The 23,483-nt window shown below is 30.1% G+C and overlaps 4 protein-coding genes across 5 annotated transcripts; 3 read left to right on the forward strand and 1 right to left on the reverse strand.

Annotated features, from left to right (window-relative positions):
- Window positions 1-1,479: 1,479 nt before the first annotated feature.
- LOC115724525 (DNA-dependent metalloprotease WSS1) lies at window positions 1,480-4,783 on the forward strand. The gene is made up of 6 exons (XM_030653822.2): window positions 1,480-1,712; window positions 2,341-2,406; window positions 2,528-2,734; window positions 2,846-3,041; window positions 3,574-4,122; window positions 4,326-4,783. The coding sequence occupies exons 3-6, from the start codon at window positions 2,580-2,582 to the stop codon at window positions 4,515-4,517; spliced, it is 1,092 nt and encodes a 363-aa protein (XP_030509682.2). The 5' UTR covers window positions 1,480-1,712; window positions 2,341-2,406; window positions 2,528-2,579; the 3' UTR covers window positions 4,518-4,783.
- A 4,767-nt stretch (window positions 4,784-9,550) lies between these two features.
- On the forward strand, window positions 9,551-14,040 carry LOC115725022 (uncharacterized). The gene is made up of 6 exons (XM_030654422.2): window positions 9,551-10,745; window positions 11,360-11,448; window positions 11,537-11,659; window positions 11,944-12,690; window positions 12,786-12,999; window positions 13,088-14,040. The coding sequence occupies exons 1-6, from the start codon at window positions 10,445-10,447 to the stop codon at window positions 13,606-13,608; spliced, it is 1,995 nt and encodes a 664-aa protein (XP_030510282.2). The 5' UTR covers window positions 9,551-10,444; the 3' UTR covers window positions 13,609-14,040.
- On the reverse strand, window positions 14,000-16,355 carry LOC115725023 (pectinesterase QRT1). The gene is made up of 5 exons (XM_030654423.2): window positions 15,619-16,355; window positions 15,343-15,538; window positions 14,825-15,028; window positions 14,503-14,738; window positions 14,000-14,300 (listed from the first exon to the last, which is right to left on the reverse strand). Exons 1-5 carry the CDS (start codon window positions 15,927-15,929, stop codon window positions 14,153-14,155), a joined length of 1,095 nt encoding a protein of 364 aa, XP_030510283.2. The 5' UTR covers window positions 15,930-16,355; the 3' UTR covers window positions 14,000-14,152.
- A 2,702-nt stretch (window positions 16,356-19,057) lies between these two features.
- Window positions 19,058-21,239, forward strand: LOC115695667 (small ribosomal subunit protein uS10c). 2 transcript variants are annotated; one of them, XM_030622725.2, is made up of 4 exons: window positions 19,058-19,397; window positions 19,864-19,923; window positions 20,470-20,805; window positions 20,916-21,239. In XM_030622725.2, exons 1-3 carry the CDS (start codon window positions 19,167-19,169, stop codon window positions 20,779-20,781), a joined length of 603 nt encoding a protein of 200 aa, XP_030478585.2. In that variant the 5' UTR covers window positions 19,058-19,166; the 3' UTR covers window positions 20,782-20,805; window positions 20,916-21,239. The 2 variants fall into 2 exon arrangements, with proteins under 2 accessions (XP_030478585.2, XP_030478586.2); XM_030622726.2 differs by having other exon boundaries at window positions 19,066-19,397; window positions 20,922-21,239.
- Window positions 21,240-23,483: the final 2,244 nt, after the last annotated feature.

The raw sequence follows: 23,483 nt of genomic DNA on the forward strand, positions 1-23,483 counted from the left end.
TGTTCCACGAACCCCTCATTTATAATTTAGAAGTCCATACATACTCTGGAAGAGTTATAGAAAATATATGGTCAAAGATTGTATATTGGGATATTTTAAAAGTGATAACAATAATCTTATGAGATTTATTATCACCAAAAGAATTATGGATCATAAGTGCATGAGGGGGAGACATATTCATGTTGCACTCTTTTTTCTTTAGTTCAGGTTTTGTCTCACTGGGTTTTCCTGGCAAGGTTTTTAACGATGCAACTTGCAAATAGTTATGAATATATATATAATAATTTTCTCTTTGGATGTGAACATTAACATCTGTTGATTAATGCAGACACATAAGCCAAGGGACACCAGTAACATTCTCTACTAATTGGAAAATAGTGTGAACTTGGATAATAAATGCTCAGCATCTACACTCACTGGACATACTCAAATGGTAAAGTCTTCACTCTTTTCGAATCCTTAAAACCATAATTTTCTATTCTTGTATTAGTACTTGTGAATATAATATAATGACTTTGGTTCCTTATTAATACATCATCCTTAATGGGATCATCATTTGTTGGCTTTGGCTTTCTTATAATTTCTTAACATTTGGAAGGTTTTTCTTTTATTATTGTGGTAGAGTTTTCAGAGATGTTGATGGATGTTTCAAATGATGAGATGCTGATATTACATAATAACCGACGCCATAGGGGTCCTTGGCGTCGGTTGCTTTTAACCCTTTAGCGTCACCTGGAACAGCGTCGGTTGTTTTTAACCCTTTAGCGTCACCTGGAACAGCGTCGGTAGCGAAATTTGCCAGTACCGACGCTGAAAGCCCTTAAAAACCGCCTCTAGAGTCCAATTTTGTAGTTGTGAGGGATGCATTAATGCCTTTTCTACCTGTTCCAGCATCTAGAATAATTTTTTAGTCCAATTCTTTTTTTCATATTCATGTAAGTTATAGTTATTTAAGATATTTAATAAAATTTTAAGAAAATCAGAATAATTTAAAATATAGAAAGTAATGTTTCAACTATCTATTTAAGTATAAATAAAATAATTATGTGTGCAACACACTATTTGAACCTTATTTTCAACTTATTAATTTTTTTTTTTTGAATTTCTTAAAATTTTGAGAAAAAATTAACTAAAAAATCATTGGTAATAAAAGGGGTTGCTTAGAATTTTTCAAAAAGTAAATATAAATAGAAAATTTTATAATGTACCTACTTAAAAAAGATACATCGATACATATCTATCCGTTTTAGTATCTGAAATAATTTTTTACTAGAATTTGTTCTCATGGTTATATAAATTGTAGTTATTTAAGACATTCTATAAAATTTTAAGAAATTTAAAAAACTTTAACATACCGAGAATTATATTTAAATAGTATGTTACACACGTGACTATTTTATTATCCTATATTATAAATTATTTTAAATTTCTCCAAATTTTATAAAATATCCTAAACACAGCTATAAATAGCTTTCTAAGGACAAACAAATAAATGGTGATTCCCTTTTGAAAGCACCCAATATAAATAATGAATATTTAGAATGAAATTTGAAAACCAAGCAGCGTCCCTCTTTCCTCTTCTTCCTCGGCCAATTCATCGGCCCCTAGTATACGACGACGACGAGGGTTTCATCATCTTCTCTACATCACAACCGGAATCCTCACTCCCCGGCGACGCTCACCGTCTCCGCCTTCTTCTCCGCCACCGTCTGGTATGCAGTAACCCTTCCCCTTTCATATACATTCAAGTTAAATCGCATATTATAATACTAATATAAATATATATATATGTGTGTGTGTTTTGTCTTTTGATTTTTGTTGGTGATTTTTCAAACTAGTTTGAAGCATATTTTGTTAATTAATTAATTAAATTGCAGGAGTGATGATAGTACTAATACCAGTTTGGGTTGCATTGCATTGTAGAATCTATGTTAAATTTGACACCTTTATATATATTTTTAAACTTGCTTGGGAAGTGTTTGATGAAATGTCTCTCTCTCTTTTCATTTAGTTTTGTTTTGCATTTATAGAGTTTGTTGACTAAAGAAAGAAATAACCCAATTAAATAACTAAGGAGACTTAGAAACAAAATTGCTGTTTTGGTCTGCTTTTGATAAGCAAAGGATTGCTTTGTAGCCATGGACCTTTGTTTCTTGTATGCTACCTACTTGGCCTTCAAATCTCTTGATAGGAATTTTTCATAGTTTTGATGTATGCTCTTGTTGTATTGTATGTATATCTATTAAATGTGTATATATAGAAATGGGGATATTTGGGTGGAATCATCAACTATTTTATTTTGTTTATGTGAGTATGATATCATTATAATTTGAATTTCAGATTAACACCACAACGCCATTCATTAGCGGCTGAAACTCTTTCTATTCTCTAATTTCGGATCTTAAGGTACCTAACTCTGTTTGTTTGCTATGAGATTATTGCTGTTCATTTAGAAACTCTTTTTCTAGCTTTTTGTGTAAATTTGTGTTAAAATCTGAAACTCTCTTTTTGATTTATGATTTTGTAGATAATTCTCCAAACTATTGTTATCTCATAATTTTCTTTCGGTACTCGGAGCAATGAATGTGGGTGACCTTCACAAGGTTTGGGAAATCAAAGCCTTGAAAAAGCCAGGGGAGGAAGAAGCCAGGAAGATTCTTGAGAATGTGGCCAAACAGGTCCAACCCATTATGCGTAACCACAAATGGCGTGTCAAACTTCTTACTGAGTTTTGGTATAGTTTTATATATTAATCTGATTTGTAGGTTTGCAGAAAGTCCCATTCTTTTAATAACAAATTGCTTTCCTTGGTTTTTTATATATGGTATGAAATTATGAATGGCAGCCCCAAAAATCCGTCTCTTCTCGGATTGAATGTAGGAGGAGGTATTCAAGTAAAGTTGAGGCTTCGAAGGCCAAATAGAGACTGGGATTTCTTCCCCTTTGATCAAATTCTTGATACCATGCTTCATGAGCTTTGCCACAATGCTCATGGCCCTCATAATGCTAGCTTCTACAAGCTTTGGGATGAACTTAGAAAGGTATTTATTTGTAGACATATGTATTTAAAGCTTTCGTTATCTTTAGTGCGACTTTTAAATTTCTTGTCCTGTGTACCCTCCTTTTTTTTGGAAAAAAAAATTGTTTTATATATATATATAATGTATATGCACATCTAATGTTAGAATTTTTCTTTACAAGTGTATGCAATGTGTTTGAGATATTGCCCTTCTTTTTGGCTAGAAAGATATTGTCTTTTAAGGTTGATTAGCATGGCTCTCGAAACCCTGGATTATCGTTATGAACTTCTGGTGTTATCATTTTGTGTGTGTTCTCCATTCTGGATTATCAATATAATTTTTGCAGTGTAGGGAAAGGGGGATCTTTCTGTGCTAGTCTAACCGATATGTTTGTCTTTCAAGCATGGTTATGATTAGATTACCTTAAGCCCTGTTTACCAGTTTTCCAGTGGGGAATTCAGTAAACCAAGTTTAGGTGGGGGATTTCATATGCCCAATAATTGTATGTGTTTCATTTTCTTTTATGTTATTGATGAATTTGACGATTTTACAGGAATGCGAGGACCTCATGTCCAAGGGAATATCTGGCACAGGTCAAGGGTTTGATCTTCCTGGGAGGCGGTTAGGTGGGTTTACCCGCCAACCACCTCTTTCTTCACTTCGTTCAAGTGCACTTTCTGCTGCAGAAAAGAGAAACCGAATGAATTCTCTTCTACCATCTGGACCAAAGCGTCTTGGTGGAGATAGCACAATTATGGTTGCACTTAGTCCAATACAAGCTGCTGCTATGGCTGCAGAAAGGAGATTTCAAGACGAAATATGGTGTGGATCTGCGTCTTGTGATGCTTCCGAGTCTGGAGAAGGTAGCTCTGATAATCCAGCAGGAATCTCAAAGGTTGATAGCACTAATAGTGCTTATGCCTCAGACTCAATCTCTCGAAAAAGGAGTCGCGAATCCAATAACTTTCCCTCAGCTCAACCTCCTAATTTTATAGATTTATCTGATGCTTCACCATCCGAATCCATACGTGATCTCAATTCAGACAATAACAGACAAGAAACTACTATGTGGGGGTGTGAAACATGCACTTTGCTGAATCCAGTAAGTTTTTACTTATCTATTATGTAATCTCTTAGTTGGAATATGTTTCATAGTTTCACTTTATGCTTTGGTCCACAATTATCTGGTCCCATGTATTATTCCATACCTTTTTTCTTACTTATTATTCTCCATTGTTGCCACCTAATACAGCTCTAATAACATTCTCTTTGGATGTGAACATTAACATCTGTTGATTAATGCAGCCATTGGCTCCAATATGCGAGATATGCGGGACACCGAAGCCAAGGGACACGAGTAACAAACACAAACTCTGGTCCTGTAAATTCTGTACTTTGGAAAATAGTGTGAAATTGGATAAATGCTCAGCATGTAGTCAGTGGAGATACTCAAATGGTCCACCTGTGGCAACCCTACCGCCTAACCTCGGCACCTAAAATGGTAAAGTCCCCACTCTTTTCGGTTCCTTAAAACTGTAATTTTCCAAGTTGGCAAAGAATCTTCTTTTTACTATCTGGGAGTTGCATTCTCCTGTATCATTCTTATACTACTTGTGAATATAATGTAAATAAATATTGATTGATGAAACTCACAGCCAAGTAAAGAAAATTTGTATGGATTCTTCCACATCATCTTCTCTGCAATTTTCAACTGTTAACTGAAATATCAGATATGCTTTTTTTGGTTTTGGGTTAAGATATAATTAACAGACCCCAATGAATCTCTTTTCTCTGCTATGATTCTTTTGTTTAATCACCTGAGAGAGGTAACTCAAATAGTTTTGAGTCCTTCTTGGGTACTCATATGGTAATTTTGTTTATACATGAAAATTAAGTTGTAATGTTAATGTTATTTATATTGTTTTTGAGCTTTAAAAAATTGAATTTGTAATTGGTTGGTAATGTCAAAGTAAATTGTCAAATAGCAAAAAAAATTGGAATAGTTTATTCTAACTAAACCCCCTTTAATCTTTGTTATGGTTTCTCTTTCTTATCTTATCTTATAATTATTGATTAAATTTTGGGTTATTGATGGATAATAAAATGAGTTTGCTTCCATAGTACACCCAATTTAATTTTGTGTCTGTTGATGGCATAGCAACAATCACTAAATGGGGTCATCATCACAAATACCCACCACATTTATAATTATTTATATAATATGATTTGTCCCATATATATACAAATTCATTTTGATAATAATAATAATAATCAAAACCTCTAAACATAAGATATAAAAGGATTTATCATATTAATTATTTTATTTGGCCATAGCAAAGCTTGCAAGCAATTGTATCAAATCAACCAAGTATATAATAGCTCACGTGCGGATATATTAGTCTATGAAATACTCTATATACAATGTTTGTATGATAAATAAGTCAAATGGCTATGCAATTATTATTATCATTAATTTTTTAAAAATATATTATAATACTATTTATTTAGGGGAGTGGATTTTGTTCTGCCAAAAAAAAGATCTCGTTCACTTTATAAAAATTAAATCATTATTACTAAAAAGTTATTTAAAATTTTTGTTCCTTAAGGTCGAATTATGATTTATGTATTATTGTACTCCTGAACTTGTTAGTCCATTAAAAATAATTTATGAACTATTCATAATATTGTTAATTAATTATTTTGTCAAGTTTTATCATACATGACAAATAAAATGATGACATGATTGCTTAGCTAGTTACCACGTTAATGTCATGTCAACGGTGATTAATTTAAAACATATATTTAATTTAGTTTTATGTAATTTTTTTAATTATTAATTTATTTTTAGTTTAATGATTTTTTAAAAAAGCTTAATTTTTTATTTTTTTTAAATGTTAAATTATACACATGGTGCTGATGTGATAATTGACTATATGGTCATGTCATAATTTAATTTATCACGTGTGACAAAACTTGACAAAATAACCAATTTACAACATGGACTATTTTTAAAAGCTAAAAAGTTCAAGAGATATAAGAATGCAAATGTCATAGTTCAAGGCAAAAATTCTAAAATAGTTAAAAAAAAAAAAAAAAAAAAAAAGACAAAAAAAGACAAAAATCCTAAATAACATTTTCTTTTTAATATATTATCATACTATTTACTTAGGATAATGAATTTTGTTTTGCCAAAGAAAAGATCCCGTTCACTTTGTAATAATTGAATCATTAGTTAAACTTATTGAATTATTGTTGATTATTGGAATGATAAGTATATTGAATTAAACCTAAAATACATTAAGCTTTAAAGTAGTGTTATCAAGTATTAAGTGTCTAATATTATTACGAAGTGATACCTTATAATAATACCTTAATAAGTAATTTTTTTATAATAATTATTAAACTAAAATATATATAACCCGATATTAATAATATGACACGTGGTAGTGGTGTTAGGTATAATCAGTGTTATTTTCTAAATTTTAATCTAAAAATACAAAAATAATAATAACAATAAATAACAAAATGTATCCCCTTATAATATTCTCTACTAACTTGGTCCCCAATAAGCATGGAAATCACTCTCTAGTGTATTAGCAATAGTGCACCAAAGTTATAGGACCTAAAAAACAAGAATAAATTTGTCATCTAAAGTCAATGTTTTGATATTAGTTTTCTTCTTCTTATTTTAGTAGCCAAAATACTAAATATTTGAGTATTTTATAAGTATAAATATGTGTCACTATCATTACTCAAATACTACTAATAATAATAAAATCTTATAGCTAAGCATTTGCAATTAAAAATATACTGAAATGAATAGTGAAAATTGAGTCACAAATTCACAATAATTATTAAAGAAAAAAAATTAAAGTGGGTGTGGACAACTTGATCATAAAGTCATTTTTTTTTATTAATAATTAAAAAAAATAAGTATATCAAATGACTTATTTATTTAAAGTAAGAAAGACTAAGAAGAGAAGATTAAATTACACTAATTGATATTTTGATATTTGAGCAATGAGCATTGACTTTAATGGTGAAGAAGAGAATCTTTAACAATAAAGATTACACTTTTGTTGACTGTTTGGTAAAATGCTTTGATTTTCTTTACTGGTTTTTTTTTTTTTTTTTTGGGTAAAATGCTTTGATTTTTTCTTTACTAGTTATTATATGACTCATCTCATAAATTTTGGTAAAAAAAGAAAAATGAATGAAGAGCATTTTACCTATCTTTTTCAATTATTTTCTGAAGTTGTTCTATTTTCAATTCATCTAATCCACATACACAAAAAGAAATATTCCATTGGGCCAAAAAAAATCACACAAAAAAAAAAGAACAAAAAAAGTGTGGGCCCTTTACTTCATTTTCTATCTAGATTAGAAATTGTTGTAAATTATCATGTTGCTATTTTTTGTAGAGCTTTGTTATTGAGCGTTAGTGGTGCTTAGCACCTTTTATAGGTGGTGTCTCACGATTAGTTATCGATATTGCTTAAAAGTTATTTTCTTAAATTATATTGGACCCGATACTTAATTACACCAATAGCGGTATTACACCGAGGAGGGTGCTAGGCACCTATGGTACCTTTTAGCAATTCTCTCTTTTTTTATATAAGAAATGCTAAAAGATATTATTGGTGTCTAACACTCTCTTCGGTGTCATTAATATAATTAAGTATCAGATCCCATATAACTTGAGAAAATAACTTTTAAGAAATATCACTAATAACCAATCGTAGAGCGTCACCTATAAAAAGTTCTGGACACTACTGGTACCCAATAACAATATTTTTTTATATTATTATTTTAAAATATGATCCCCTTTATTGCCAATTGGCTTGGTTGCAATTGTTTATTAAAATAAAAAATACAAGCAAACAATAAAAAACAACAAGTTTATGAAAATATTTTTTTTTTCTTTCTTTCATTATAAGCAATTTATAAATATGCAATATTTGATTTTTTTTACTCTCCAATGGACATTGTACATTGATTATAACAAAGTTTGTAGTAAAATATATATTTTATTTTATTTTTTTATTTAAAATTAAGATGATTTGCATTAATTTTAAAGAGATATTATACTAGTTCAACGCATCCTAACAAATTATCTCAATAAAATATTTGATTCATTTATCATGACATAATTTGATGTTTTATTTTACATTTTTTTTTAGATTTATTTTAATTTATTAATACTTAAATTACTGCCTTTCAAAAAAAAACAAATAGTATTAGTTTAGATAAAACTTTTTTTTATTAGATTTTTTCCCCACTGAATTAAGATAAAAAAATCAACAACAAATGCAATTTATTGTTTTTTTCTCTCACTTTTATTGAGATAAAAATGTTATTACAATTTATTATATTTTTGTTATGTTGAAAACTTGGGTTTTTTTTTTTTTAATTTCTTTTAATCATCAAGTTTTTGTTTTTTTTTTCTTTCCAAAGGTACAATTTTATTTTAAAAAATAGTGATCTTTTCCTTAAAAAAGAAATCAATTGTGTATGACACAAAGCTATAGATTTGTTTTCCTAAGATATTACAATAGATTTTTTTTTTTAATTAAACAAAAAATAATTTAGTATTCATGTTTTTTTCTCACTAAAATCCAAATTGGAAAACTCCAAACATAAAGTTAATATTCATGTAGATGGAAAATAAATAATCCAAATTAATGAATTCAAAAAGACACACTATATTCACAACTTAAATAATTTATATTTGCATATCAATATTAAAAAAAAGATCAACTAAAAATAATTTGTAAAACTCATTAATAATTTTTCTTATTATTTTTTTTTTACATTCTTTAGTACAAGTTACAATGTTGTTTAATCTTACTTTCATCTTTTTTAACTCTAATAATATTTCATATGAATATTTTTGATCTCAATATCTAAAATGCATTATTTGAATATATTTTATTTAGGGAAATTTTTAAAAATATTTTTTTATATTTTATTTACAATTTTATAATCTAAAATTTTTATTTACAAAAATATACTTTTAAAGTTTTAAAATTATAAAAATACACATTACTCAGCAAAAAGTAAGAATACAACTAAAAACAATCAAAAAATAATCTCACGACAGCTATAAATCAACTATAAATAAACTATAAAACAACCAGAAAAATACTCATAATAGCTATAATACAACAATAAAACAACATAAAAAACGATTTATTATTTTTATTGAAAAGATTTTTTTGTAAATAAAAATTTTCAAAAGAGTAAAAATAAAAATTTGTCAGTGTTGAAGTATTTTTGTATCTATTTTATAAACTTTTTTTTATTTATATCTACATTTTTTCTATAATTTAATATAATCAAATATATTTATATTGTTTTGAATTACATTATCACATATTAAACTTTCCCTTCAAAAAAATATAAAGTAAAAGTGGTAAATTTCAAAACAAGAAAAAAAAAGATGGACCCAAGCCCATTTCATATGTTTGACAAAAGATTAAATTAATAATAATTAATTAAAAGAAATGATAGTGATTAGTGATTAATAATAATATTAAGAAGAAAAAAAAAAGTTTTAACCTTTATTGTTGTTTGTTCAACTATTCTTCTGTTCATCCCTTTCCCACCACACCACCATTGTCAGCTCCAAAGCTCTGCAACTCATTCTAATCTCACTTTCCATGTTCCATGGCCATTTCAAGTTTTCATCTTTCACCTTCTCTAACCTCAAATTCTCCATCTTTTTTATCTCTCTTTCTTTACTCTCCTTTGTACCCACCAAAGTAAATACAATGCATTCTCCTCTCTTCTTCTCTTCCAACCCTCTGAAGCTTTCTTTCTCTCTAATCTGTTGAAAACTGAGATGCCCATTTGGTTCTTTTGGCTGATACTGTAGAAAACAACCGGCCAAGACCATTTCTTTTTTGGTTCTTTTGGGACAATCAAGGAAAGTTTTTATTTTTAGTTCTCTTGGCTTGATGGGTTTCTGATCTGTCTTCTCTCCTTCAAAGCACAGCTCTTTATAGGCTCTTTTGATTCTTTGTTGGGTTTTGAAGTTCATCTGCTGAGAGAGTTAATTGGTTCTGAAGCTGTGCTTTGATTAAATGGTAAAAGTCTTTTGATTTTTTTTTCTAAAAACAATTTCATAGTTGGGATTTTGTTCTTGGGTTGGTGGGCATCTTTAGCTATAAAGCTTGGGCTTTCTGATCTGCCCTTATATGCCCAAACCATAAAACTTTTTTTTATGATTCTTTAGCTATAAAGTTTGAAAAAATATTAGGGGGATGATGTTCCATTATAGAAAGATTGTTGCTTTTTTGTTCTGAATTTTACCTTGGTTTTTTCTCTTTTGGACCCTTTGCCATCTTTATTGGGGGCAAGACTTAGCTATGTAATTAGAATATCAAGTTGGGGTTTTGTTATTTTTTTGTTAAATCCTTGTCAAAATGTCTGGAAATGGTCCATGTTTTGTGGAATGGAAAGAACAATTTGTTTCACAAGAGAGGGGAAATAGAGTTGTTCATTATTTCTTAAAAGATTCTAATGGAGAATCCACTCTAGCTGTTGTGGGCACTGAAAGGAGTGTTAGACACATGTTTTATGTGATTGCTGAGGAGTTTTTGGAAGTTTATGGTAAGGAAAGTAGTTCCATTCATGCTGGTTTTAAATGGAGATCAAGAAGAGAGGTTGTTGATTGGCTCACTTCTATGCTCTCCAAACAACATAATCTTCATGGAGATAGATCTGGTATGTTCTCTTAAACCCCTTATGGTTTTTGATTTAGACTATTTCCTTTCTAGATTCAGATTCAACATTGTCTTTTTCTTTGTTTACTCTTAATGGGATATGACATGGTTGGTGTAGTTGAATAGTAGATGAAATTAGTAATGTATACAACTAACTACATCTAACCCTATTGATTTCACACATGAATATTCATATATATAGGAAAATTTTTAGGTGGGCATTTCTTACTTTTGGTATATAGAGAAATTGTAAACTTTTTTTTTATATGACGGTATACATTATAGTTATATAGTAGGTATTCTGTCTGTTTTCGGGAAATTTTGAGGAAGTGAAGGTGCCGAAAATATGATTCAAATAGTTAGGGTGCAACTCACTATTTTGAATTTTATTTTTGATACCATAAATTATTTAGAATTTCTCGAAAACGTATAAGATGCCTACTATAACTATAGTGTATATTGTCATGTAACAAAAATTAGAATATAGTTTCTCTAGGTTCCAAAAACAGAAAAAACTCTTACAGTAGGAGCAAAAGTGATACCCCCACCTTAAAAGCTTCCTATACATATGTGTGTGTATCCTGTGACTGATATTTGATTCTTGTTTTAATTCAGAATCACCTACACATGATTCAACACAAGCATTACAGTTTCCTGAATACCCAATTGATGGAATTAATCATAACCATGCATCAGATGGAAAGGTAGGTTTTATTTTAATTTGGATAAGGATTATGCCTCTCCTAGCTATGTCCCAATGATTATTTTTGACACTTGATAAATGTATTTTAGGGCCGTTTTGCAAAGAATTTCAAGGGACACGGTTCGGATATTGTTTGGTCAGGAAGTCCATGGGCGTGTGGTAAGCAGCTCAAGCATTATCCGGCATTCTGCAGGAACGGGATTACAGTATCGGTATGAATCTAATCGAACTATTAAAGCCAAACATAGTACTGAGTAACATACATCTCCTTATCTGTTAGCTAATGTCAAAACTATTTTAATTCTGTATAGAAAATCTATTAGAAAGACGAAAGACAAGTTGGTTTTCTACATACCTTGTTATGGCATCGTTTCGAAAAAATTGCATTTTAGTTACAATAAAAGAGATGTTGAATCAAATGCACTTATTTTATCATATTAATTGTGTAAAAGAAACATGTTTGTTAAGTATATTTCCGAATTTCCTTTGTGTGCAGATTCATTCTTTTGTGTTTGTTATGGCGAAGGGGGCGAATCACTACATTGCTTATCTAGAAGATATGTATGAAGACAAGAGGGGTCAAAAAAAGGTCAAAGTGAGGTGGTTTCACCGAAATCAGGAAGTCAAGGGAGTGATTCCAATACGAAATCCTCACCCGAAAGAAGTTTTTATAACCCCATACGCACAAGTCATTAGTGCCGAGTGTGTAGATGGTCTTGCTACAGTCCTAACTCGTGAACATTATGAAAAATGTGAAGCTGCAATTCCTCAAGCTTTTTTGGTCAAAGTACATATGTGCTATAGACAGTTCAAAAGTAACAGAACAAAGTCTTTTGATTTGAGTAAATTGCGAGGTTATTTTGATCAACCGATTCTCTCTTGTCTCGGTCCTGATTTCTTCCTTCAGTCCGAGTCATTGGAAGAAACGGATGACATAAGCAATGGAGAAAATGTAAAGGTTGGAACTAAGAAGAGGACTAGAAGCAGCACCGATCATTCGAGAGCCAAAAAGTCATCTAAAAATCGCGGTACAATAAGAGACGGCCTATTTTCACTCAAGCATTTAAGATCTCAGCCTTGGTTGACTCAACTGTTTAAGGTTGATGATAAGATAGAATTGTTATGCCAAGATAGTGGCATCCGAGGATGTTGGTTCAGGTGTACCGTCCTGCAAATATCGAAAAAACAGATCAAAGTCCAATACGATGATTTGCAAGACGAGGATGGATCTGGCAATCTTGAGGTATTGCTTACTTTTATTTTTTAAGCTGCTCATCATTTTAAAGAAAAGGGGTCCTCTTATCATTAAGCCATAACATAATTTTACCGAAATTGCAGGAATGGATCCCTTCTTTTAAACTGGCAATGCCTGATAAACTTGGCATGAGGCATTCAGGCCGCCCCACAATTCGGCCAACCCCTATTAAAGAACAGACCGAGCTTTCCCTCGAGATAGGAGCTGCAATCGATGCATGGTGGAGCGATGGTTGGTGGGAAGGAGTTATAACTGGATTAGGTAGTTGTGGTGATTATGTCCAAATTTTCTTCCCTGGTAAGATATTCCGACGATGAACTATGTTAGCATTATAATTTATTTTCTTTCTTTCTTATAATTTGTGTGGTGTTGTTATTGATGTTAGGTGAAAGCTTGGTCTTGAATTTACACAAAAAGGACCTAAGAACATCCCGAGATTGGTTGGGAGATAAATGGATTAACATTGAGACGAAGCCCGACATAGTTTCAGCCATATCCATTGTTTCTAGCTCAGGGTCAAGGCCATCCACATCGTCAACAATTTATAAAGACATCAATTCGGGTGGCTTAGCTTCTACTTTTGAAGACCCTTCTAGCACGAAATGCATCATTCCCGAAGAGGAAAATCAAAATCTCAACTTGACTACATCTACTAGTTCTGATGACCCTCCTAAAGATATGGACTGTGTCGATTGTGAGATTGAGAAGTCACCGTCGCTGAGAGACAATGATGGTGTTGAAGTTGACAACGGTTGTGATAATGCAGACAGTTCCAAAGGCGAAGATGGGAATGGCAATGGTAATGACAATTCCAACAATGATGACGGGAAAGTAGACACAAAGGAGCATGAAACTTCCGAGCAAAAGAGCAGTAAAGAAGTAGAAACAATGGAAGTAGCGGGATAATAAGATGTCTAACACGAGTTGGTACGCCTTTAGTGTTTTCTACGATTAATTTTTTAATTTTATGTCAATTGTTAAGAGTGGTTTGATTAATTTTTACCTTATTAGTTAGTGTCTCTGTAAATAGTTACAAAGTCTTGGGAGGGGAAAACTCATTCCATTCATTCGAATTGGTTGGGGCAGGGCGAGGCGGGCGGTCTTTTGTAGGTGTACAGTGACGGAATTAGGATTTTGATTTTGATGACCCCTTTTCTGATTTTTACTAATTGGCATTAGAACTTAGATACCCTTCAAAATTAGGAGAGCTCCATAAATTGAGTCAGAAAAAATAGTCTGTTTAATGACTCACATTGTGCTTGTTTTGTATCTTTGTGTAAAAAAAACAACAAAAAGATTGAAATCTATAATATGATATCAGATCATTTGTGTTCTCTATTTTGCTTCTTTGAATTTGAAACTCAAAAACCTTACAAGTGTTTGTATATATCTCTATATTTGTCAGTTTTCTCTACAAAAAAAAAGGGGTGAGTTGAAGAGAAAGTAAAGACTACAATCGTAGCCATTGTTGTCCATCTATATAGTTTGTACTTATGTAAGGCTTTATCTGTTCATCATTAAAGGATTTCATCCATGGAACTCGACCTTTTCGATCTGCTCCCGCTCCTCTGCAGTGATATTCCCCAAACTCAGCAGTCCTACACACAAAATAACTGTTAATCTCTACAACAGATATAGAGTTATTAGCGGCGAAACCCCTTTTATGTTTTAATTTTATACACTTAATTTTCTTATAGCGTCAGTTAGATATTACCGTTAAATACTTAAGAAAGTTTTGCCAGAGGGGTTTCGCGCCAATTATCCTATGATATAGATACAAATAACAATGTTTATATATACTTTTGCCTTGATGGGATATCCCAGTCACTCCATCCAGGAGAAGTTATGATCTTGTCAAAATAACAAAATGCATAGATAATCCTTGAATAGTCTCCCCAAGCTCTTCCCAAGTAAATATTTCCAGTTCCTCTAACCATGCAGTTCACAAAAGAGAAGCCTGTGTTTTCTCGAGGCGAGTTTCGGTGATGTGCTGCAACTGCTCCGGCATAATTTGCTGTTGATTGTAGAACACAATCCTATTTTCGCAAAACACTTTGATTAATGATCAGAAACCGAAATTGCCCAGATGGGATTTTTTTTAAGATGATGAATTTGTTGGTACCTTGTAGAGTGATCTTGCTGTTCCAAAGACGAAATCAACACTGCCCTGAATGTAGGATTTGTAGAAATAATGTGTTCCGGTATCATCCAAAAGAGTATCTTGAGTACCCAAGATTCTAACTTTATAAAACACAGCTTTATCACCACTGATTCTTAATGCAACTGCTTGCATACCATATCCAGCAGGATCAGCAATAACTGTATTCTGTCGAAACAAAACAAAAAACGACATGTCGTTTAACCCAAACCGAAATCCCCCAATAATACCAAACGAAAGATTGAAAACATGTTTGTTCGATTAAATAATGAATAAAACCGCTCTTAGAAAGATGAAACAAAAGCAAACTCTCGTAGTTGGAACCGAGCTAAGGCTCCAACAGTAATGTTCATGTTGTGTCGAATTCGTAAAATCTTGTCTACTAAACAGCTTCTATTACAACAAAAACCGAAAAGAAGGAAAATTTATAAGATGGGTAAAAGAAGTTGTGATATTCGACTCGATTCATAGTAATGTGTTACCTCGAAAGTAATGGCAGTAGCACAAAAGTAATCAGATTCAATAGAAACTGAAGCTGAACTATAAGTCCCTAATTGAAACCCATTATTATCTCTATCAGAAGCTTTATCATTCCAACTAATTACAGTCTCAGATGTTTGAGATTGATTCCCAATCAATGATATATATGGCTTTGTATTTGGTATCAAAACTTTTTCTCTGCAAAAAAACCCAAATCAAAAATCAGATTTTCACACTCTAAAAACAATGGAGAAAATTAAAGAATTAAAAAGCCAAACCTGTAAATCCCAGGAAGAATGAAGATCTTAACTCTCTGAGAATTGTAATCAGGAACTAAATCAATAGCTCCTTGAACAGTTAAAGAATCACCATTCCCATTCTTATCAACGACAATAACTCTGCTTCTCCTCCCTTTATTATCATCATCATTGTTATTATCATTTCCCATTTTCTGAAAATCAACCTTGAAATCATCCCAACCAATGAAGCTGATCTTATTACTAGTACTAGTAACTTGTTGTAGAGAAAACCCCACTTCAAAACGACACAAAATAGTTACTAAAACGACACCAAATAATAAGAACTCCATTATGATCTCTGTTTTTCTCTCTGTTCTGTTTGTGTAAACGGAAAAGTCAAAATGAAACTGTATAATAAGAGAGTAATTAATAATGATTAAACATCATATACACATATACATACATATATATATATATGATGATAATAAATGAAGAAGAAGAAGAAGAAGAGGAGCGTGTGTGTTTATGTTAAGATCATCAAAAGAGCTGTGAGAGTAGTTATTGTGACAAGAGACGTTATATACTTATATATATATATATGTATATGTATATGTGTATATATATATGTGTATGTATATGAAAAGAATATAAAGAGACTTGGTTTAGTCATGAAGCTTTAACCTTTTGTTGAGTTAATATTTGAAAACTGCTCTGTTATATAAACGTGTTCTTTCAATTCTGTTCATATTTTTTTAACTTTTAGTTCATCGTGATTATCATGGTTAGTTCTATACAAAAAAAACTGTAATTATATATATATATATATGTGTATGTATATATGTATGACATGTATATGTAATGTTAAGAGTGAAAATGGTGGGTGGGCGGGAGAAGTTAAAAGAAATTTGTTGTATTATATTATTATGTTTATGTGTATATATATAGTTGTATGATATTATTATTTTATATGATTTGTTTTTCAGTTATTTTTTTTTTTGGGTTTGTGTAAGAATTTTAATAAAATATTATATGGTTAAAATGGTGGGCAGAAGTAGGAGAGAAGTTAAAACAACTTATGGATGTTAATACAACTTTCAAAGCTACCAAATAAAAGTGGTTAATTATATATATATATATCTATATATTATATTGTATTATGTTTGTACAATAATAATATGGTTATTTTATCTACATAGGAGAAATGAAATAAACCATAGTAGTAAAATATGAAATAGTTGAAATTTGTGATTTTTGATGCAAATAATAAATGAAAGAGCTATAATAATACATAGGGTGTTTCTACAATGCATTCTTTTTACTTATTTTCATAGCCGTGTACATTATAATTATTTAAGACATCTTGTGAAATTTTAATAAATTCAGAATATTTTACAGTATACAAAGTAATGTTCATATAGTTTATTTCACACGCATGTAACAGACAGACAGTTTGAACCTTATTTTTCAATGTGCTAAATTTTTTTAATTTTTTCAAAATTTTACATAATGTGTCAACTGTAATGTACACAATCATAAAAAAAATTAGTCTAAAAAAGTTTTCTAAATGCCAAAATAAATAAGAGTGTATCAGTAAATCATTTTTAGGGATCCATTTTAAAATTTTCCCAATACATATTTAGGTAGAGTAGTGTATACATACTTTACAATTGAGAATTTTTAATGACTAAAACTTGAAAGAAAAAGACAGCAATTAACAAAATTAAAATGCTCTAATCTTTAATTATTACAAACATAGGAAGAGGTTCCATATTAATATATTAAATATAAATATTTTTATTTAATTACGAAATAAAAGTTTAAAAATGAGAAAAAAATTACAGTTAAAATTGGTGGAGGGAATTAAAAAAAAAATCAATTTTTTTTTTTAAATAAGATCATGGGAGAAGTGGTTTGTTAAAAAAGAAAAAGGTGAAATTCAGTTTCTTTGCATGAGTTAATTTAATCCAATAATATTTGTTTTTTTCTTTTCAAAATATATACATATCTATCTATATATGATAATTTATATTCCAAAATTTCACTTTCATGACCTATAGTTATGAATTAAAGAAACATAGTTTAGGGTAGTGTAGTGTCTTTTGAAGCAAACTCATTTGTTTGACATGACATCAATTTCTTAATTAAGCCATTTTTTTTTAAAAAAAAATAAAATTATAGCCATCAAATTAAGACAAAGTGATGATATTAGGTATTATATTCCAATTAGCTTTGTTACTATATAAGGGGTTAGGATTCTATTGTGAGGAACTAAGCACAACCATAACAAACAACCACTAAAGTCCACTAAATTACCTTTGAAAATGAAAGTATATAAATATTTAGAAAGACATGAATGAAGAAAATTATAATAAAAAAAAAAGTTGGGGTATGAATGTAAAAATTTACATAAAATGGACTAAATTGTAAATACATATAACAAGTGAGGTCAACTGCCTCCATTTAGTGTATGTTTACATGTTTGTATAGAGTAATTAAAGTATTAATATTAAATACAAAATAATTATAAAAAATATATTAAATACAAAATTAGCCCTATTTTAATTCATTTCAAGCTTGTTGGTGTTACTATAGTAGTGAGAATTTAGAGTTCTAAAGAAAAATATACCCTAATATGATCAAGTGGGGATTATGTAATTGTTGATATTCACTTAATAATTACTCCAACCTTTTGTTTTGTTTGCTTTCCACAAATAGTAGAGATATACTATATTAATTTTCTCACATTTTTTTTTAATATAATTGGTTATAAATGATGTATAACAAAGTTTTGTTTGGGCCTAAAAATGAACCCTTTCATAGGTAACTTTTTTAATTTTACCAAAAAAAAAACACTTTGTTCCATAATCCATTATGAAAGTAATAAAAACTTGGGATTATTTATTTATAACATTGTAACAACATGAAAGTAACGTTATTTTTCCTCTAAAAAATCACAAATTCGTAAAAAGAAAAAATAAATCCATAAAAATCTTTGTCTAAATTTTCCTTAAAAACTTGGGTTAATTTCACAAATGTACAAAAACAACAAAAATACGGTTTTACGGAATTTTAAATATTTTTGCGATTTTTTTGATTTTATTTACATAAAATACGGTTTTGTTATGTTGAAATTTTGTTCATTTGTTGTTAATTTTTTGTTATATATGTTATTTTTTGTTGCTTTTTTGTTGTTATTTTGATGTTGTTTTTATGTTACTTTTATGTTGTTTTCTTGTTGATTTTATGTTGTTTTCGTGTTATTTTTTGGAAAACCGTATATATGTAAAGAAACATTCTTTGAACGTAAAAATGTAAATATTTTACAAAAAAAAAAATGGTGCCTTATGTAATTATTCTTAAAAACTTCTATATTTCTCTACTTGGCCCATTAAAAATAGGCCCAATGGGCCTATCTTCTCAAACAATGGTCCAGCCCAATACAAATTTTTATTTTTGTAGAAAAATAAAATAAATAAATAAATAAAAATATATGGATAATTCTACAGAGCTCATCATAGCAGAGGAAGAAGAGAAGAGAATAGTCTCTCTTCGATTTCAGAGCTAAAAAGCTTGAAACCAAGATTTCAATGGCGGTTTCTTCAGTATCTGCAACCTTAATCCCTTCTCTTTCTCTCTCTACTTCCTCTTCTTCTTCATTTAAACCAAAGTTTTCTCCTTTTTCTTTACACTTTGCTAACTCCTCCGCTAAGCTCAGAACTGTAAAACCTTCACAGTCCTCAACTAGGGTTTATGCTGCTCCTGAAGTGTTGGAACCCCCTCCAGAAACATTAGATGAGTCTGGTGCCGAGACCCTTGAGGTTTGTATATTGTGTTTCTTTCCTATTTTGTTTTATGGTTTTTTCAGTGAATTGGGTTGTGTTCTGTTTGGATAGTGAGAAAATGTAGGAAAGTTTGTTCTTTTGTTGAATGTTGGCTGATTAGGGTTTATGGGTTTTTAGTAATTTGGTTCAATTTTGGTTTTGGTACTTGTCCATGCAAATTGTACATGTTTCTAATATTAATGTGAAAATGAGTATATTTTAGGCTAAAATGATTCTGTCATAGATATATGGGTTGATTTTATTTATCTATTCTGAAAAATTGAGTATACTTTTTGAATTATAAACTGAAGCTAAAACAGATATATGAGTTGAATTGGTTTATGAAAAAGAGCAAGCTTGGGTGCATTTCTTGAGTTATAATCTCTGAAGCTAAGTATTGTGAAGTTGTGATTGTTTGGATATGTTGATTTCTGATTATTTATTGGTGGTTTTTTTTTTTCAGGTTGGAGGTTCTGAGATTCCTAGTACTTCCTCAATCAGCATTGGTGCTGATGCTGACAAGGTATTTTTCTTTCTTTGTTTACTGTTAATTGAAAGAGAATAACCACAGAAGTTGATATGAAATATGTTCCTAACTTGAAATGAATTACTAGGAGTCTTCTCAACTCTTGATTTGTTAGCTATGTCATTATTGATTCATTTGATAAGAGTTTTCTACCATGTATTATATTATACACATTCGATGTAGTGTAGCTTTCGAACCGAGATACTTAAAAAACTGTGTGTTAGACTTATAGATTTAAGTATTACAATTGATTTGTGTGTTTGAATCAAACAAGATGATGGTAGCGTCGATATAGTTTTGTTGCCAATGTGGCTACATTAGCATCAATGATTGTCTATCTAAGAAAATTTGGAATGGCTGAACAAGCCAATAAGGAACAAAAGCAAGGTGGTTATTTAGATTAAATGTGTCTTTTCTAATGAGCTTGTCAAGAAATGAAGAGGGAAGGGGTTCATTCTGCTCATTTTATAAACATTAAAACATCATGTATGCATGTTTTTGAAACTAAAATATGGATTTTAATCGAAAGTGTCTGTTTCACAGGTTGCGCCGAAGCAAAAAATCAGGATTAAACTCAGGTCATATTGGGTGCCATTGATAGAGGACTCTTGTAAGCAGATAATGGATGCTGCAAGAAATTCAAATGCGAAAACCGTTGGACCAGTGCCCTTACCAACCAAAAAGCGGATTTACTGTGTTCTAAAATCCCCTCACGTTCACAAGGATGCAAGATTCCATTTCGAAATTCGTACTCACCAGCGCCTCATTGATATTCTTTACCCAACTGCACAAACAATAGATTCTTTGATGCAACTTGATCTCCCTGCCGGGGTTGATGTGGAGGTCAAGCTATGATAAAGTGGAGCTGACACCGCTTAGGTAAAATATTATCGCAAGTACTGTTTCTCATTTTGTTCTAATTTCGGTTACATGATGTTCTTGTCATATCCATATATACTTACAGCAACTTTATGAATTGATCTTTGAAGTGTTAGGTGTTGGAAGTCTTCTCTTTCGACTGAGAACGGTTTATTTTGTTGAGGGGTGACCGTGGCTAGAACAAAAGTTTGTACAAACCAGTTCCCATCTTCTCTTTCAGAAATCTCTCTGCTTTTTTTGATGTCTTGTTAGGCAACATTTTATGTGAACACAACACTGCCTGCCAATATGAGGAAATTTCATATAGTGTGTCCACAGTAGTATTTTATATATATGTATGCTTTGTATTTTCTGTTGATTTTTCTTTTTGATGGATATGACAACATATCATAACCAGTTCTCTTATATTAAAATCTAGACCTTATTCAGTTCAATTGATTTTTGTTTTTGTTTTTGTTTCATATTCATTTTGTTTTGGGGCCAAGAAAACAAATAAGCATTATGATTATAGCTCTCTAGCTTCTTTATCCTCAAAAAGCAAATTAGTACCCTTTTCCTTTTCTAATAACGAGTAATTTGCGGCTAATCCTTCTTATGTGTTTAGTATCCTAAATTAATCTTCTAATGACAAATAATAGGCTCGTTTAGTAGGTTGTAGGGTTATATTGTGTTAAATAATACATAACACTATGTTTAGATAAAATAATGTGTTGTATTAATTATTTTTTAACACAATGTAAGTTGTATTATTTAATTCATAATAAATGGTTCGTATTAACTTGTATTATAATATTTACAAAAGATCCGAGATCAACCTCAATCTCCGATCTAGATCTAGGGACTCAGGGCCCGAACTCGGGACTCGGCTCGTAGTTAGTGTTGGGGTCAAGTTTATTGAGAATATATTATAATTTTACACAAAGTCAATACCAAACATAGTATTATATTAAATAATACTAATACAATCTAACGCAATACAAGATATCAAATGAGCTTAATATGTTTTATATTACATACCACTTTGATCCCATATTCTTTCTTTTCTCTACAACTTAACTGGATTCAATCTTTCTAATTGTACATGAAATTAACTTCTTCAGTTTCCTTTCAAACTCTTATCTTTGTTCAAAACAATTCTGGTAGAGGTGAAAAAAGGAAGGCAAAATTAAGAGAGAAAATAGGAAAGAAAAGGTGAAAATTTTGATTGTTTGGTAAAGTAGAGAAATAGAAAGAGAGGAAAATATGATGGAAAACAAAGAGTGGGACCCATCTAAGTTTCATGCCTTCTAAATAATTAACATTTTTGTTTTCTAAATTTACAATGTACTTTTAAAAATATACCATGTTAAAAGTTTTCATAAAAAGGGAATATAAAACGGAATTTAATTGAAGAGGTGTGATTATGTAATTGTTATTATGTTTTTGAGAAAAAGATAATTAACATGTTGCAAGTGTGAAGAAAGAAAAAAGGGAATGCTCCTACTCAACTCTCTACGGATTAATCTTAACTAAAATAAGAAAAAGATTAGTTTTTTATTTGAACATTTTAACTATTTTAACTATAATTTAACAAAAAAATATTCTTGATCAACTGAGAAAACGAATTATCTATTTGAGTTCATTAACAAATAATTAATATTATAACAAGTACTAAGATAACTGACAACAGTTTTTCTACTTTATTTTTTAAAACACGTCACAAAAATTTTACTTTTTCTATTTTATAATACACTTTTACATTACTTCATATATCACCTTCTTTAAAATACACCACTAAAGCCTCACTTTTTTAAAATTTTATTATATTTTTTTCATTTTAAATATATAATATTAATATATACACATATTCTCGTACAAAGTAATTATTAAATTCCAAAACAATTAATAAAATAAATTTAGAGTAATGAATAGTATTTTATAAATTATAAATAGTAAATTTTAAATTAACTTTAAAATGAAAAAAAAATTTAGAACATTTGTTGTAACATATTTTTAGTACGATTTTTTAAATTTTATAAAATTTCTCTATTTTAAAAAAATTGTTGTGAGTGCACTAACGATTAATTGGCATTTTAGCAATAAAAGTTATAGTCTCAAAACCCTTTATTGTATTGTTAACAAATTTACATGTTTATTTTAGTATATATATTAAGATCTAACAACATTTCCATCTTGATTAATCGTATTTTATTATCTCTTTAATTTGAACTCAAAAATTATGTCTTGTGCTAACTCGTCCAAAGAAAGAATATGTATGAGCTTCACACTCAACAAAGAATTGTCTTACTTGCGACCGAGATGAGGAGAGGATCTTGATGGTAGTTTCCGACGTGTCATCGGAGATTATTTGATGCGTTTTCAGTGTGCTTTGTTTTCACTCACATATTTTTTGTGAAAACTATTTAAGAAGCCATTCATCCCATCAATTCATTTAAGTACTCTTTATTAATTGTGTAGTCTTATATCTACACATTCTCAGAAATATGTAAGATTGTACAACTTATCCAATATTTTTTTTTACGAATTACGAGACTCTTGACTGTTAGATTCTCCCTCTCCTTCTCTCTCAAGCTTAGAAACTCCCATAACTACCTTTGACCATGTAATAACCAAAAATATTCAGGCATTATTTTGGTATGATAGTCTAAATATCTCGATGTGGAAGTAATGATTGCATA

This window comes from Cannabis sativa, chromosome 6 (assembly GCF_029168945.1).
Source record: "Cannabis sativa cultivar Pink pepper isolate KNU-18-1 chromosome 6, ASM2916894v1, whole genome shotgun sequence".
In the NCBI taxonomy this organism is placed as follows: Eukaryota; Viridiplantae; Streptophyta; class Magnoliopsida; order Rosales; family Cannabaceae; genus Cannabis; species Cannabis sativa.

Excerpts from the sequence above, each read along its gene's own strand:
- LOC115724525 (XM_030653822.2), top strand. The coding sequence starts at position 2,580 with ATGAATGTGGGTGACCTTCACAAGGTTTGGGAAATCAAAGCCTTGAAA. Across the intron at positions 2,735-2,845 it reads AAACTTCTTACTGAGTTTTG|CCCCAAAAATCCGTCTCTTC; the intron begins GTATAGTTTTAT and ends TATGAATGGCAG. Across the intron at positions 4,123-4,325 it reads CATGCACTTTGCTGAATCCA|CCATTGGCTCCAATATGCGA; the intron begins GTAAGTTTTTAC and ends TGATTAATGCAG.
- LOC115725022 (XM_030654422.2), top strand. The coding sequence starts at position 10,445 with ATGTCTGGAAATGGTCCATGTTTTGTGGAATGGAAAGAACAATTTGTT. Across the intron at positions 10,746-11,359 it reads TCTTCATGGAGATAGATCTG|AATCACCTACACATGATTCA; the intron begins GTATGTTCTCTT and ends GTTTTAATTCAG. Across the intron at positions 11,660-11,943 it reads GGAACGGGATTACAGTATCG|ATTCATTCTTTTGTGTTTGT; the intron begins GTATGAATCTAA and ends CTTTGTGTGCAG.
- LOC115725023 (XM_030654423.2), bottom strand. The coding sequence starts at position 15,929 with ATGGAGTTCTTATTATTTGGTGTCGTTTTAGTAACTATTTTGTGTCGT. Across the intron at positions 15,029-15,342 it reads CTACTGCCATTACTTTCGAG|AATACAGTTATTGCTGATCC; the intron begins GTAACACATTAC and ends TTGTTTCGACAG. Across the intron at positions 14,301-14,502 it reads GATATCCCATCAAGGCAAAA|GACTGCTGAGTTTGGGGAAT; the intron begins GTATATATAAAC and ends TTTTGTGTGTAG.
- LOC115695667 (XM_030622725.2), top strand. The coding sequence starts at position 19,167 with ATGGCGGTTTCTTCAGTATCTGCAACCTTAATCCCTTCTCTTTCTCTC. Across the intron at positions 19,398-19,863 it reads CTGGTGCCGAGACCCTTGAG|GTTGGAGGTTCTGAGATTCC; the intron begins GTTTGTATATTG and ends TTTTTTTTTCAG. Across the intron at positions 19,924-20,469 it reads TTGGTGCTGATGCTGACAAG|GTTGCGCCGAAGCAAAAAAT; the intron begins GTATTTTTCTTT and ends TCTGTTTCACAG.